Source organism: Cyprinodon variegatus, unplaced genomic scaffold (genome assembly GCF_000732505.1).
Source record: "Cyprinodon variegatus isolate N-32 unplaced genomic scaffold, C_variegatus-1.0 Scaffold74, whole genome shotgun sequence".
Taxonomy (NCBI): domain Eukaryota; kingdom Metazoa; phylum Chordata; class Actinopteri; order Cyprinodontiformes; family Cyprinodontidae; genus Cyprinodon; species Cyprinodon variegatus.
In genome coordinates, this window is record NW_015150527.1 from 109,046 (window position 1) to 124,109 (window position 15,064).

A 15,064-nucleotide genomic window follows, 5' to 3' on the forward strand; every position below is an offset into this window, starting at 1 on the left:
TATATATATATATATATATATATATATATATATATATATATATATATATATATATATTATTTTATTTTTTATTTTTTTTTCTACAACAATTACACATGCTTTATTCACATCCTATACTTAAAAACCAGGTGTTTTGATCCATCAGAAGATGCTGTTCTGCACTTTACACCTCTGTAACTTTCTCTTATTTCACTGGTCCTGAAGTTCAAAGGGTAGAAGGTGGTACTTTGGCCATGGTTTCATTCAGCTTTTTAGGGTTGGGGTGCAGAATGTGGCAGTGTTCCTGGAGATTTTATAAAATTGCTGCTAATGCAGCTAGTAAGATTATTTAAAGATAAAACAGTATGCTTAACCCTTTGTAATATGTCATCAGTATCTCTATTTATTCCACTGCTGGTTTGTTTCATTGCCCTTTTTTCTTACAGGCAGGCCTCATACTCTGAACTTTCAGTGCACCCTGGACTGTTATTTTTTGTTTGCATTTCAACTGTCGGCAATCAGTCAGATCAAGATAACAACCCAGTGATTTGCAGCCACGTAGGGGAACCCTTTCTCTATCTTTCTCTCTCTCTCAAACCAGATTCATTAAGGTATTTTTGCACATCTATGAGTATATTGTGAAAAAAATATTTCTTCCTGATGCATATATTTTGATATGTTTGAAGCCCATTTCCTTTCCTTTTCTCAGGCAGGATTTCTGTCTTTTCAGTCATTTCCTACCAAATTTGACGAAGACTTAATTTTAACATAAATGATACTTGTTTTGTGTCCTTTAAGTAAAGAGGCTACACAATTCCTTGTAGTAGAAACCTTCAAACATAGTTAAATACTGCATATACTTACATACATTTCCATTTGTGATAACTGGTTGTCCCCTTTTTTTTTTTTACAACTGCACAGTATTTTTTTCCTGCTGCTCTTACAGTGTTAATTTAATTCAAATACATTTTCAAAAAAGTTCATAAACTATCCATTCCTTAGAAAGTTTTTCCAATTTCTCGGTCAATGATTAATGGGCATTTGTGTTTTTCACTTTGGATCTCGCCCTGAAATGCCATTTGTGCCAAATGAGATTCTTCCTATTGAATCATGAAATGAAGCAAAGTAGGCTTACATTGCTTTAGGTGTTGTTCCGTGTTCTTTTTGAACTTGTATTTTTTGAAGTAATTTCTGTATTAAAATGTCTTTAAACTGAACAATTAAGCATGAAAAAAGCAAAAATAGAAGAAATATGTAAGGGGATACATTCTTTTTCACAGCAAGAAGTTGAGCTACATTTCTTTTTCAATATTGTTTAAATTTTACCCTTATTTTCCAGTCTATAGAACAAATATGTAGAATAAAAAGATATGTTTTACAAAGTATAGTATTAATCAATCTAAATGATTCACTTTATAAAACAGAATTTTGTATTTGTTTGGTTAATGCCCTTGGTTTAACGATCTAAAGTAAAACGTACATAAATAGACATTTCAATTTTCAAATCAAATATTTTTCTTAGCTTTAATTCCCAATAAGAGCAAACAATCAAAGCGGTATTGTAATTCTTGAACAAGTATTCTAATTAGAAATCTTGGCATTCATTCTCTGCAATACATTTATATATTAAATATCATTTTTACTGCATACATTTGTATTCCAGTGAGAAACTTGGATTTCCATCCTTATTTAGGCTGTAATGACAAAAAAGAGAGAGAGAGAGTTAAGAATATTACAAAAAATGTGAATCATTGATTTGGAGTCTTTCAAAAGCTCATCTTACCTTTTATGATAATTTTTGCAGAGGCCTCACTGGAGCCGATGTGGTTGGTAGCCACACATTTGTACGTTCCACTGTCACTTAGTTTAACGCTGGCTATTATCAGTTTCCCATCCTTGGTGGTTTCTGCTCCAGCAGGTAAATTACCTCTTCCCACACGGCTCCAGGTGAACTGGATTGGATGAGAGCCGTGGGCGAGGCACTGGATTATGAGAGAGTTTCCAGGCTGAAGGCGTACCTGGTCAGGGAGGCAGGTGGCGTATGGAGGAGCTGCATGTGGAGGAAAAAAATACATGATCATTGTTTTGAGGAGAGGGACTGTGTAAAGGTTAGGGACAGACAGCTTTTTTGGTTTGTTTACAGGTGGTGGCTTTGAGAGGAGTAAAAAAGAAGCCGTCTTAAAATGAGTTTTTTTTTACTGGAAGATAAACATTGCTGGATTTAATTAAGAGGATCATTAACAGAGGAAAAAGAAGTAGAAATAGGTGCATTATTATTGATTTTTTTCTGTGTGAAACACAATAAGAATACAAACAGCTTTTATGGTTAGAGTCGCTGTCTTTGAAGTGCTTTGTGATTGATTTTACCACTGCCTTACTGTTAGTCTATATTAAGTTTATGTTTTTACTCTTTAGGTACAAACAAAAAACTAATATTGTAATAGTTATATTAGATGCCATAAATCACATTTACTCATTTTTGCAACCATTTCACTCCCTGGGACCTTAGATGCTGTAGGTTTTTATGTGGAAATATTTCCAGTGAAAGTATATCTTATCATATCAGTAAATAATGTGTTTATAGCCCTTATCTTTTTGGACAAAGCTCATGGTTAGAGTGGCTCAGATAATCCTGAGCTATCTCTATAGTTATACTGCTATAGGCTTAGACTGCTGGAGGACATAGGGACCCTTTTTCATCATTCTGCTTCATTCTCTCTCTATACTCCCACTCTGCAGAATTTGATAGTTCAATCTCTAACATTAAGCTCTCTATGCTTTTTCTTGTAGTAGCTTCATCTGGTCTGGTACTGTTTGGCTGTGACTCCATCCTGGAGAGAAATATCAGCTGTGCTGCTGCCATCAACACCTTTATTTATAAATGTTGGAACTTGGCCTCTCTCTCACTGTAGTCCTGTTTCTCTTACTGTGACTAATTGGATGTGCTCTCTTCATCCTCTGACGTGGGAGCTGGCTCAGAGCTCATCTGCCTGGCTGTGTGTTTCCTGGACGGGGCCGCTCACACTGAACCTAGTTCTGTTGGAGGTTTCTTCCTGTTAAAAGGGAGTTTTTCCTCTCCACTGTCACTACAAGCATGATTGGTGTGAGGGTTTGCCTTCGAGTGAATGAGTCGATGCAACCTTCTGGTTTTCCTTAAATATAAAACTTTGAATCAATCTCACTGTAGTATGATCTGGTTGAATTGTCTCTGTAAAGTGCCCTGAGATGACATGTTGCGAATTGCCGCTTTATCAAAAACAGAATTAAATTGAATAGCCCTTGTAAAATTTTATGCAGCAGTATTGTATTTTAACACAGCCCTTTGTGATATTAGTATTGTGACAGGTATAATAATTTTAGAATAGAAAGCACCAAAACCATGAACTCACTTTCCACCTCCATGTCAGTGTAGGCCTCACTATAGCCGTTTATGTTGGTTGCATTGCAGATGTATTGTCCTGAGTCTTGGCGCCCCACCCCATTTAGAGTCAGAACTCCATCAGCAACAGTGTGCTTCCAGGGCAGGGGTGCTCGTAGCTTGGACCAGGTTATGACTGGAGGAGGGGATCCTAGGGAGGATACATTAAAGAACCAGGATCACAGCTGGAATGTTCTGGGGTTTTTGTTTTTAGAAAACACTAACAGACATCCTACCTGTAGCCTTACACTCCATTGTTACAGTTTGTCCCTCAATAACTGTCATCTCTCCAGGATTCACTGAGGCCACTGGAGCTCCAGGGGGACCCACCACAGTGATCTCCACTGCAGCCTCAGATTCCCCTAAAACGTTGACAGCCTGGCAGACGTACACTCCCGAGTCTTCTGGGCGTGTGGAAGGCCACTGGGAGAACAGTCGAACATTTTATTTCACTTATCTGAAATTTAAAAAAAGATTCAAGTGCAACCTTTCTTTTTATCTTGTTTTACCTTTATTATCTTGACGTCATTTATCTCCTGAGATACTAATTGAAGTGTGGATCCTCTGCGTTTCCAGGTAAGGGTGGGGCGTGGCCTGCCAGTAGCACTACACTCCACGGTCACAGGGTCCCCTGTCGTGATCTGCAGGGGGCCCGCAGGTGTCAGCTTTACCTTAGGAGGAACTAAGAGATACGGAGGTGCATAAATATGCTACTCTGATATGCTGGTTGTCCCCCCACAAAATATAACAGTCATGTTGGGCCACCACAAACCAAAGTGACTAGGCTTTTTTTTGTTTTTAATTAGTCCTGCATATTCACCTGCTATTTGTGTATGTATTTGCTTTGGGAGCATTTAAGTCATTTTTTTTTTTTTTTTTTTATTAGTCCTGCATATTCACCTGCTATTTGTGTATGTATTTGCTTTGGGAGCATTTAAGTCATTTTATTTATGTGTTTTATTACATGTTTTTCTTCAAGCATCTGAATATTTTCAAGAATAATTAATTAAATGTTACACAAGGTAAGCATAGTCCCCTGTGTTAGCCATTGTTTTAACATTAAATAATCTAGTATTATTTCTTTGTAAACTTGTAAGCAACGTTACTTTGCGTTCAGGATATTTTCTATAAAGTGTGAACCTAATAAAACTTCTTTGCATGTGTGAAAGTCTGGTGGAATGAAAGGCTGTTGTGGTTATTACTAGTGGTGCTTAAAGCATGGGTCACACTTACATTTGACATTAAGCACAGCGTTGGCAAAGCTGCGACCAGCGGCACTAATGGCCACACAGCGATACTGGCCATGGTTTCCAGGACGAACATTTGCAATCGTCAGCACAGATCCATCACGACCAACCTTTACATTGTCTGGGCCGGAAAAAAAAGACCATTCAGTGTATCCTCACAGATTTTGGCAATATTATACAAACTGTGTTAGTACTTCTGACCTGGCAAAGCTTGATTATTGCCTTTTCTCCACTCCAGCTGAACTGGTTGGACGGTGCTTTTTACCTGGCAACTGTAGCTGACAGACTCTCCTTGAAGGACAGTGGCGGTTCGAGGCTCTACAGAGACAACTGGAGCCTGAGTCGTCCCTAACAGAGACAGAGACAGATACAGCTGTCACATGTGAGGACGAAAACAAGTACAAATCAACTCTGTGAATCTTTAAACAGAGACAGAGAGAAACAAAGTGTAAATAAACAATCACCCCAAAGCAAATATATCTTAAAAAAATAGACGCTTTGGTGGCAAAATAGCAACCCTTACCTAAAAGAAAACTTAAAAACAACAAATTGTATAACTGCACCATTAAACCAAAAAATATGTTGCATTTATTATTGCGCTCTATAATAATTTTTAATTTAACTTACTTTTTAAATTTTATTTATTTATTTTCAGTTGTGTGCTATACTGTCCGTACCATTTAATTAACAAAAACTTCGTAGGGGGTCTATTGTACGCCTTATTCTCAACTCTTCGAGCTGCAAAATATTTTTACGATGCCAAAATGCACATATTGTTAATTACTGTTACCCAATGTGCACATGGACACACATCTCTACTGTAATGGGCATTGCTTCCTAATAAAAATATATATATATATGTTGCAAAAAAAGATTTACTTTTTGTTTTCTTTATTAAGTAATATGTACAGCACTAAAACACAAGTCAAATGCTTCATAAAGTGACAAAAAATTACCCTTCCAACAGAGTTAAAGAACTTTTTTTGCCAAAAGATACAGTCTTGTTTTACCTTAGATTTTAAACCAATTGGGGGAAAAAAACTGTGAAAAAATATAGCAACCTTTTTTTGGTTCTTTAAAATCATATAAAAACCCTTTTTTGTGTGAATAGAACTGTAATTCTTACCTAAACATATCAAGGAGCAGAATATAAGAGCTGCAGCAGATGAATCCATGATGAGCAAAGAACGAACTCACTGTCACTGCTCTACACAACCTCCCCTGTTATCACTTTTGAACTTTAATCCTTCCTCCTTGCTGACCCCCTTTTCCAAATACTGTCTGCGGGGGCCAGTCACGTACCAGAAGCTGATTATAACATATTCTTCCTGCTTTTAAGCTAATGATTGTCTGATTTCCTTTCTATTTGAATGGTTGTTTGAGAATGTTTGTATTGTTGTGTTGAGGAAAAGTAAATCAGTCTTTTTTTAGTTTTCATAGATTCACTCTGCTTTGTAGGAATTTCCTTGTAGGAAATAAATAAATAGCCAGTGGATACATGTATAAAAATGCTCAGTCATACTATTAAAATCTAAAATAAAGTAAAAAGTGATGCATGTGAATCTTACATTAAAAATGTACCCACCAACCATTTTGGAAAATAAGGTTAAGATTATAAATGCATGCTGAAAATCAGCAGTTTCATCCCCTTTTTGTAATCTATAGATCAGAGAAGCTCATACAGTCCTTCAACTAAGAATTGCAAACCTAAATTATCTTACGCCATATTTATTTTTTTTACATGTTAAGTGTTATATACTGGTGTTTTTTCAAATTAGGAAGAATATACGGAGTGTCAGACAAACAAATTGATGAGCAGATGAGAGAAAAATGTAAGCTAATAACCCGAGGGAAGGTAGATTGTCAAACAAAAAAATCGCTAACAAAACAAATTAAATATGGTTATGAATACAAACCTAGATATAGAAAAAAAGTCTAAAAAGTATAATCTATTCATAAACAATTTCTTACTCTAGAATGTAAAAAAAAAATTATTGCAATGACAAATAGTGACAATTAGATATCCAAAGCGTAGATATTTTTTTAAAGCATTCTTAATTTCTAAAAGATCATTTTTAGTACTTCAAAAATCAGCCTTTTACCAACCCAAACATTAATCATTCCAGTTTAGGGAATGATCAGCAAACATTCTCATAGAATTAACTCATTTTCTCCCCACCTCTACTGCCCATAGTTGGTCAAAAAGCCCGTAAAAAAAAAAAAAAAGAATAAAGATATTTTGTTGCAAAGATAATTTCAAATGTACTGTCACGGTTCATCCCTCTAGAGAAGTTTGATTGTTAGGTAATTTGTCTCTGCTGACATTTTTATGTATTGTAATTTTTTTGTGTGTCTGTGAGTGTGTTTTATTTATTATTATTATTATTATTATTATTATTTTACATTTGAACTCAGAAGGCTTTATCTAAAATAGGAACCAAATATCAACAAGAACGACCAAAAATATAATTAAATTCACAATAAATAGAGCTACTGCTGCCACCTTGTGGTTCATATTGAAATAATTGCTTCCTTGCAATGACGTAAGGTCCGAGGCTGATGGGAAATGTAGTTTAAATTAATTGAGAACTTCCTGCTTCCACGACAGCGATTGGAACATTTGGGCTAGGAGCTCACAAGTTCTTTATTCACCGGGAAAAACTGACAACTTTACAGACAGAGTAAGAATTTCCACCTTTATTTCCTGTATTTGCCTTAATGTGAAACAAGCAGCATTTGGTTTATTTTGAGTTGGAAACAGGGAAGTTTGTCAACTGAAGAATCGAGCCTATGGTTAACTCAGCTTGTATTGTTTATATTAGTTGGAATATCGCTACATTCTGTGATATATGATAGATAATGTGAAATTTTAATAGGACAACCATTAAGTTTAGTTTCCTAATGGTTTAAGATACCAAAGATCTGATGTGATCGCGGCTTCTAGCCTTTGAGATAAGTTAATAAAGAGTTAATGTACCTGAGAGCAACAGGTTATTATTGTTCCTCCGCTGTTAAAACATAATGTTCACTTAATGACAATGAGATCTTTATAGACAAACTGAATGAGAATACCGATTCCTGTACACATATAAAACAGAATTGATGATGATGATGATGATAATAATTATTGTTTCCTTCGTTTCTTAACTTTTTGTTAAAGCTCATATATATTGACATATTGCTGTTTGGTAAGGAGATAAGAATGGGAGATTTATTCCTGTTCTAGAAGCCTCTCACAGGGCAAAATGTTCAGCTGCTGCTAGTTTCCAGAAATTAAAGGTAAAAGCAAATTGTGGCTGAAAACATGATTATTCATTGATCACATTTAGAATCAGAATTTCTTTATTATTTATATTAAAGGCTGAATTCTGATTAAAAAAAAGATTAAAGGCAGATTTCTGAGATTAAAGTCAGATTTCTGAGGAAAAAAGTCAGAATTCTGAGGGGAAAAAAGTCACATTTCTGAGATTAAAGTCAGATTTCTGAGATTAAATTCAGAATTCTGAGATTAAAGTCATATTTCTGACGAAAAAAGTCAGAATTCTGAGGGGAAAAAAGTCAGATTTCTGAGATTAAAGTCAGATTTCTGAGATTAAATTCAGAATTTTGAGATTAAAGTCATATTTCTGACGAAAAAAGTCAGAATTCTGAGGAAAAAAAGTCAAATTTCTGAGATTAAAGTCAGATTTCTGAGATTAAAGTCAGAATTCTGGGATTAAAGTCATATTTATGAGGAAAAAAGTCAGAATTCTGGAAAAAAAAAAAAAAGAATTCTGAGATTAAAGTCAGAAATCTGCGGGGGGAAAAAAGTCAGATTTCTGAGAAAAAAAAGTCAGATTTCTGAGAACATATTAAACTGAAATAATATTTTAAAAAACATGTAAACTTTTTTTATTTTTTTCAGTGTCCCTAATCCCTTTCCGTAGCTCTATCCAGAACTCATATATATATATATATATATATATATATATATATATATATATATATTTGCGCTGTGTATCGTTGAAGCATTGTGTATCTATGGTTCTGTTGGGCTTCCTGGCTCCTGATAAGGTGAAGTGGGTCACAAAATAAAACCAGTTTCTGCTCTGTTAAAGGGATTAGTATCAAATTTCAAAATTCAAAGCAGGTCAAAGAAAACAAAAATACTTAATATTTGATAAAAAATAAAATGATGCATGCATGTAAATAAGACCAAATAGGTCTTCCAAATGCTAGAACTCTGATAAGAAAAGAAAAAATGACCAAACAGCATTCATATTTTAAAGAGCAATAAAAACTCCGAGACAATCCATTCTAACATGCAAAGGCGGGCTCTGGTGTGGGCTCTCTCTGTTTATTGAGCTTCTCCTGCTGCACCAGCAGAATGTCTTTCACTGAATAGTTTCTTTCTGTTGGTCATTGTTTAGTGATCAGACTAAATGTGACCTGGCTGTCTGAAACAATGAAGCCTGTTGGCCACTTGTTGTCATATGGACACAAATAATGTTCCTTCAGTACCAAATAGGAGGACGCGCCCACAAACGCACTGATCTTGACCCTCCAATCTGATGTCCCTCATCAGTTCTTTGACTAAATGTCCAGAAAACGCTGTACGTCTGATTATTCAGCTTCGATAAACATTAGCTGTAAAGATCAGTCCTCATTGGAGAAACAATGATTTAAAGATAAAATAATCATCCTAAATTAAAAGCTAAACCCTGAGGATTGTTAGCTAATTTAGATTGTTTTCATGTTTACACAAATAAGGGACTTTTTGTTTAGGCGGCAGCTTTTAAGTAGGCTTCTTAGGAAAAATAAGTGCATTCTGTTTTTGTAATTTTCATTATTTCTTCTATAGATGTCCTTGAATCTGCAGGGGAAAGTCCTGCCATTGACAGCAGTGGCCTGGACCTCCAGCGCCGGTTATTGTCCCAAAGAGTTCACCTTGGTAGGAAAACACATTTATAGTCTTATAAGATTTTTTTTCTCTTTAGCTCAAAATATGGCTCCAAGAAAGTCACAATAAGCTGAATATTGTAAGGTTAGAAGGATGTTATTACTTAAAACTAATGGATCTGGTTTCTACATGTAATATCACTTAGTCCTCCTTTGGAGTATTCTTTAAAACTCATCAAGATAGCATTTTTGAAAACCAGTAAGTAAACTTCTCTCCATTCACATATTATAATATTTTAAACATTTCTCCACCATTTCTCCATCTGGTTAATATCGGTTATAGCACCTTGTTGTTTTACACTTTGTTTTTGGTCAATTTCAAAGTAAACTTAAGTTTTTTTTTTTTGTGTTTAGCATAAAAGAGACCACCTGGCATATTGCAGGTGTGGGTATGAGTAAAAGAGAGAAAAGGTCCAAGTATGAAAAGTAAAAAAGAAATTGAACCGATCCCCTACGTGTGCAACCATTCTCTCTTTCCCATTTCTTAAGCTGATATTGCTTTTTCTTCCATGTTCATTATAAAATGGAATAATAATAACAAATGTTACAAAAACATTAACTTACTCAGAAATATTAACATTTACTAGAAAATTTTAACAAAATTTATTGGATATCAAATGGAGGGAGTGGCAATTCATGCTCTTTAGTGCTGCCATGATTAGTCGGCTTACTCGTAAAATTCATCTACAGATTTTTTTTTCGTCTCTGATTATTTTTTGTCAGCCTGTTTATCGGCTTTTTTTTCCAAGAAACAAAACAATTTTTTTTTTTTTTTTACTTGGCGTCACCACACTGCAGCTGCTTTGCCAACCCCAAGCAGTGGGGATTTTTTTAGGGGGGAAATTAGTCATACCTTTTGTATCTCCTCTTCTGTCTCCTTGAACCCCAGTCGGCCTCAGCAGATGGCCGCTCACACTGAGCCTGGTTCTCCTGAAGGTTTCTTCCTGTTAAAGGGAGTTTTTCCTCTCCACTGTCGCTACAAGCATGCTTATTGTGAGGGATTGCATTAGAGTCAATGAGTCGATGCAATCAACTGGTTTTCCTTAGATAGAAAACTTTGTATCAATTTGAGTGTATGATCTGGTTGAACTGTAAAGTTCCTTGAGATGACGTGTGTTGTGAATTGGCACTATAGAAATAAACTGAATTGAATTGGATTTAATTAAATTAAATTAAGATTAGTCGACTACCGGTAATTGAAAAATTATTCGAAAGATTACTCACTAGAAAATTAGTCGTTAGTGGCAGCTCTGATGCTCATGATTGCAAGGCACAGCTGCTGAATGCACTAATGAATTGGAGAACACAAGAAAGTATCATCCAATAAAGAAAAATATAATAACAATTGGCCAAAAATACTGTCTCAGTCTATCTATGCTTGAAAAACATTAGAAATGTTGGTGTTTTTCGCTGAAGTGGGAGCTAAACAGAAGGAAACTGCCAAGTTGATGGATGCATGAGTAAGTACTGACAGCAGTTGGCGACAGCGTGCGATGTCTGCTGATCACACCATGTAAAATCATTATTTTCTGGCTCAAAAATAACAAAGTGAGCGTTATCTGGACCAATGCTTGGCGTGTATTCCTTCATATTCACATGAACATTTGTTTTTTGGTGAGGTTTTTATAGGTGCAATATGTGATAGGGCCCTTTTAAAATATGTGTCTGAAATGAGTTATTGGCACATAACAGCAATAGTATAATGACACTGTTAACAAAACCTAATGAAATCTTGTGCTGAGGGACAATATACTCTTCCCACGCAGATTTAATCCATTCTCATTGATTTAAAGGCAGATATTTCTCTTAAGATTATATTTTCTTTTTTAATCATTGGAACTGACCTATTGGTTTATTTAGCTTGCCTTATGCGTTTATCTTCTAAATCCCAACTTTCTGCAGATCAGTATCACAGAAGATGGATCAGCAGCAAACTTCACTCGCAGCTTTGCCATGAAGTCCGGATACTACCTCTGCTTCAGCAAGGTGACTAACAGAGAGATGTTAAGCAGATTTTGGGGTATTCCAGCTCCCCTCAGCAGCTAATGGTCTCTTATCCTCCATAATGAACCATATTGTTCTCCTTCAGGACCTGAAACGTGGTGAGGTGCTTTCAGACATTCAGATTATTTCAGACAAAGACTCCATTCCTCACGGCTACAGTTATATCCCAGAGTACCTTGATCCAAGTACGTATAGAAGTGCCTAGATTGTTTCAGATTTTGTACGATAATCAAGTTTTTGGTTATTTTCTCAATTCTAGTTTTTGAGTTGTTGCTAACTGTTTAATTAATGTGTGTTCAGAGACCACGGTGTCAAAGAAGAAGCGGGTGATCGTTCGCACCTCCCCAGTGGCCAGCGTAGAGACGGCTGTGTTGGATATCAAACTGACAGCCAGAAGCAAAATGTTGCTGCAGCACTACACTTATGTTGGGTTAGTAATGTTCCTGTGGGCAAACCTGCATACGAATAGGAAGGCCTTGGGAAAAATATTCATTTGAAAAGTTTTATGTCATTTTTTTTTTGGTTTAAAAAAGAAACTGTAAATTTTTTAGAGATACGGGGATATATTTCAGGTGATTATTTCTTGTAAGTTTGTTGAATTCCTCAAATCAAGACATAATTGGGCACGCATTTTGTATAATGTGTAAGATCTCTTGATTAAGTATCAATTATTTCAATGTTTCTTTGACACTGATGATGCATGAGCATCTCAATGGAAAGTTTAGTGGAAGGAAAATAATCGGACAAGCAAGAGGAATAACTGAAGCTTTAAGAAGATTTTAAAGGGAAGGTCCAGAAGGTTGGAGGATCTTTACAAGAGGAGGTCTATAACTATCGTCAGCAGGTTTAAGGAGCCGACACAAACAGACATTAACTAGAACTGCCGCAACAATCGGATTAAGTAATTCCAGTCTAAGGACAACAGTATAAGCAAATCTCCTGGGATAAGTAGAAAAAAAAAAGACTCAGTCATTCTGTTTGTTAAATAAAAGTACATTTTAAATTTTATTGGGAAATCAAGATTCTTTAGTCTGGCCCTGGAGAAGGAGTGGAGAGGAATAGAATTATAAAACCTGCTTGAAGAGCCATGTCCTCTGCTGATGTGTGTCCTCCAACATTTATCAAGTTCAAACAAATAAAATGGAAAGTTAAGTGGAAGGAAAAAATGTGGCATGGTTGATAAAACATTATTCTATTGCAGAATGTACTTTTTTTTTTTTATTCAGTTGAATTATTATTATTATTATTCAGTTGAATTTATATCATAGTACTTGATTGGCCTACAAACCAAAGTCTACTCAACTTCTCATTAGATCCACAAGTGGCGCACCTCCATGGCATGCTTCATTGATATTGTAAATCCATATTACAATAAACTAAAATCGAACCTATATCAATGTGTTTAAAAAGCCCAAAGTAAATACGTTTTTACTTAACTTATTGATTGATTGACTTTATTGATCTCACAGTGGAGAAATGTACTTGTTGCATCAGCTCAATAGTCAAAAAGAAGGTGCCAAAAAGAGAAAAAGTTGCATGGGGTATATACAGTGCGCCCACATATCTATGTATATATAGATATATATATAAAACCACTGAAGTCTCTTATTTAAAAGGATTATTGCACAGGGTATTAAATGGGTAATATTCTGATCTATTGAAATGAAATTGTAAGTATTTCCTCAAGACAATACATCTTTAAAGGTTCTAATCAATCTGTGCAGCGACATCCATGGCTATGTGCTGTGGTGCAGAAAGGGACCCTTTTCCAGCCCCGTCCCCAAAGCCAAACCTCGTAGTGTCAGCTTGGAACTCCGCGGTCTCTCTCTGGATGAAGCAACGGACTCTCCTCCTCCTCTTCCTCTCCGACCCAGGTAAACTTCCAAAGAAAGGTGCAAGCAACACCGCTTGGACCCCACAGGCATTACTGATTTGGCTCAGCATCACCCTTATTTTTGTTGCAGGAACCTTCCTTCTGCTCCACAGCCAAGCCGGCTGAGCAGTCGCCGGCACAGTCTGCAGCCTAGGAATGTCAAGGAGACCTCTGGGGACAGCAGTCTTCAGGCTATCACAGGTGATGTGGAAGAGCAGCAATATTGTCAGCAAATACCGTCACATGTGACACTTATTCATTGGATAACTAGATCAAAAGTAGTCATCTGGACTGCTGACTGTAGGAGGCATCCTGAGGGATCAGTTGATTTTCTATGTAATATTTTTATGCATCAAACGTTGTGTCCATCTAAGCTTACAGTGAAGTTCCTCTTATGTTATTTCAGCTACAGCTCTTTGTTATCTGGTGCTCTGACCAATGACCGCATGCTTTTTTTTGTATAATTCTTAACCATAACTTAACCTTGCTTATTTAGCAGCATAATTTCTGCCCGGAGCTCACTGGAAGTGATCTGTGAATGTTTTCTTGGTGTTATTTGTTCATTGCTGATTAACAGCTACTCTAACACTTCCTTATCCTTTTTACGTGCAGCTCTAGATGGAGTTCCCTTCAGCCTCAACCCAGATTTTGATCTGCAAGCAAACGGCATGGTATGGTTTTCTCTTTTCTTGAAATATTTAAAAAAAACAAGATAACGATTGAAAATTCTGTTTCTTTGCTAGCTTTTCTTTCTCTCTTGCATATAACAGAGCTTTGCACAAATATTTAAACCCCTTGGACCTTACCATATTCTATCATATAACAAGTACAAACTTGTACTGTATCTTTTTGTGTAACCTCTCGGTTCCACTGGATGTGGATTTCAACTACGCTGCAGCATTTCACAGACACCATCTTCCACAAGGAGCGTTTTCAAAATGGAGCGACTGCATGGTTGGACTCTGATTAGTCAGGATTGCATCACTGCACTATAGTAGTGTACTTGTAGTATTTAAAAAGAACAATTAATTAGAAACATAGCTCTACCAAAGTCTTTCATGCCTGCTCTTTATTTAATGTTTTTAATGTTAGGTGAGTTCACATATGTAGGGTTTTTCTTTTGATTTCTTGGTCATATTTATGACGGCTGTCGTTTACCTGTAGTAACGTAATTGTTCATTACATAGAGGTCAGGGAAATGCAATCCAAAGTCTGCACATGTAGTGTTTTACTTCTAATCTTGACCGCATCCGCTTTACCTCATCAACTGACTTCATGCCTGAACAATCCACTCTGCTCCAGAATAACGTGGATTTGACAAACAGCTAAAATAGAGAATTATTATAGAACGCCATGACCCTTCCAGTGAAACCACTCTGATTGGCTAGAATCGCTTCAATCAGTCGTGACAAGCCTGGCAGTGCACCACTGCGGTGCACACGCCTACTGCCACTTACAGTGGAACCGAGAGGTAACAAACCAGCATAAAGTAGTTATTCTTTACAGATTTTTGACAAAGTCTGAAATGTGTGGCACACTTTTAAATGTAGCTACGGTGGCCCTGAAGTGCAAACTGCAACTACAAATCTAAAAGCGCAACTACAT

The 15,064-nt window shown here is 36.1% G+C and overlaps 2 protein-coding genes across 2 annotated transcripts in view; one reads left to right on the forward strand and one right to left on the reverse strand.

The window, feature by feature from the left end:
• Positions 1 to 1,502: 1,502 nt before the first annotated feature.
• Positions 1,503 to 5,871, reverse strand: LOC107083425 (basement membrane-specific heparan sulfate proteoglycan core protein-like). The gene is made up of 8 exons (XM_015372627.1): positions 5,771 to 5,871; positions 4,846 to 4,992; positions 4,631 to 4,765; positions 3,907 to 4,079; positions 3,634 to 3,820; positions 3,369 to 3,548; positions 1,763 to 2,029; positions 1,503 to 1,673 (listed from the first exon to the last, which is right to left on the reverse strand). Exons 1-8 carry the CDS (start codon positions 5,817 to 5,819, stop codon positions 1,669 to 1,671), a joined length of 1,143 nt encoding a protein of 380 aa, XP_015228113.1. The 5' UTR covers positions 5,820 to 5,871; the 3' UTR covers positions 1,503 to 1,668.
• Positions 5,872 to 7,233: 1,362 nt separating this feature from the next.
• Positions 7,234 to 15,064, forward strand: part of mvb12a (multivesicular body subunit 12A) — a 10,413-nt gene continuing 2,582 nt past the window's right edge. The window contains exons 1-8 of the mRNA XM_015372606.1: positions 7,234 to 7,325; positions 9,485 to 9,574; positions 11,485 to 11,568; positions 11,672 to 11,771; positions 11,887 to 12,016; positions 13,311 to 13,460; positions 13,551 to 13,660; positions 14,072 to 14,130. Coding sequence (XP_015228092.1) covers positions 9,485 to 9,574; positions 11,485 to 11,568; positions 11,672 to 11,771; positions 11,887 to 12,016; positions 13,311 to 13,460; positions 13,551 to 13,660; positions 14,072 to 14,130 — 723 coding nt within the window. The 5' untranslated portion in view covers positions 7,234 to 7,325. The remainder of the gene's footprint in view (positions 7,326 to 9,484; positions 9,575 to 11,484; positions 11,569 to 11,671; positions 11,772 to 11,886; positions 12,017 to 13,310; positions 13,461 to 13,550; positions 13,661 to 14,071; positions 14,131 to 15,064) is intronic.

Coding starts and splice junctions, on each gene's coding strand:
- LOC107083425 (XM_015372627.1), bottom strand. CDS start 5,819: ATGGATTCATCTGCTGCAGCTCTTATATTCTGCTCCTTGATATGTTTA. Junction 4,993..5,770: donor CTGCTCCTTGATATGTTTAG/GTAAGAATTACA, acceptor TGTCTCTGTTAG/GGACGACTCAGGCTCCAGTT. Junction 2,030..3,368: donor CACTGACATGGAGGTGGAAA/GTGAGTTCATGG, acceptor CTCCACATGCAG/CTCCTCCATACGCCACCTGC.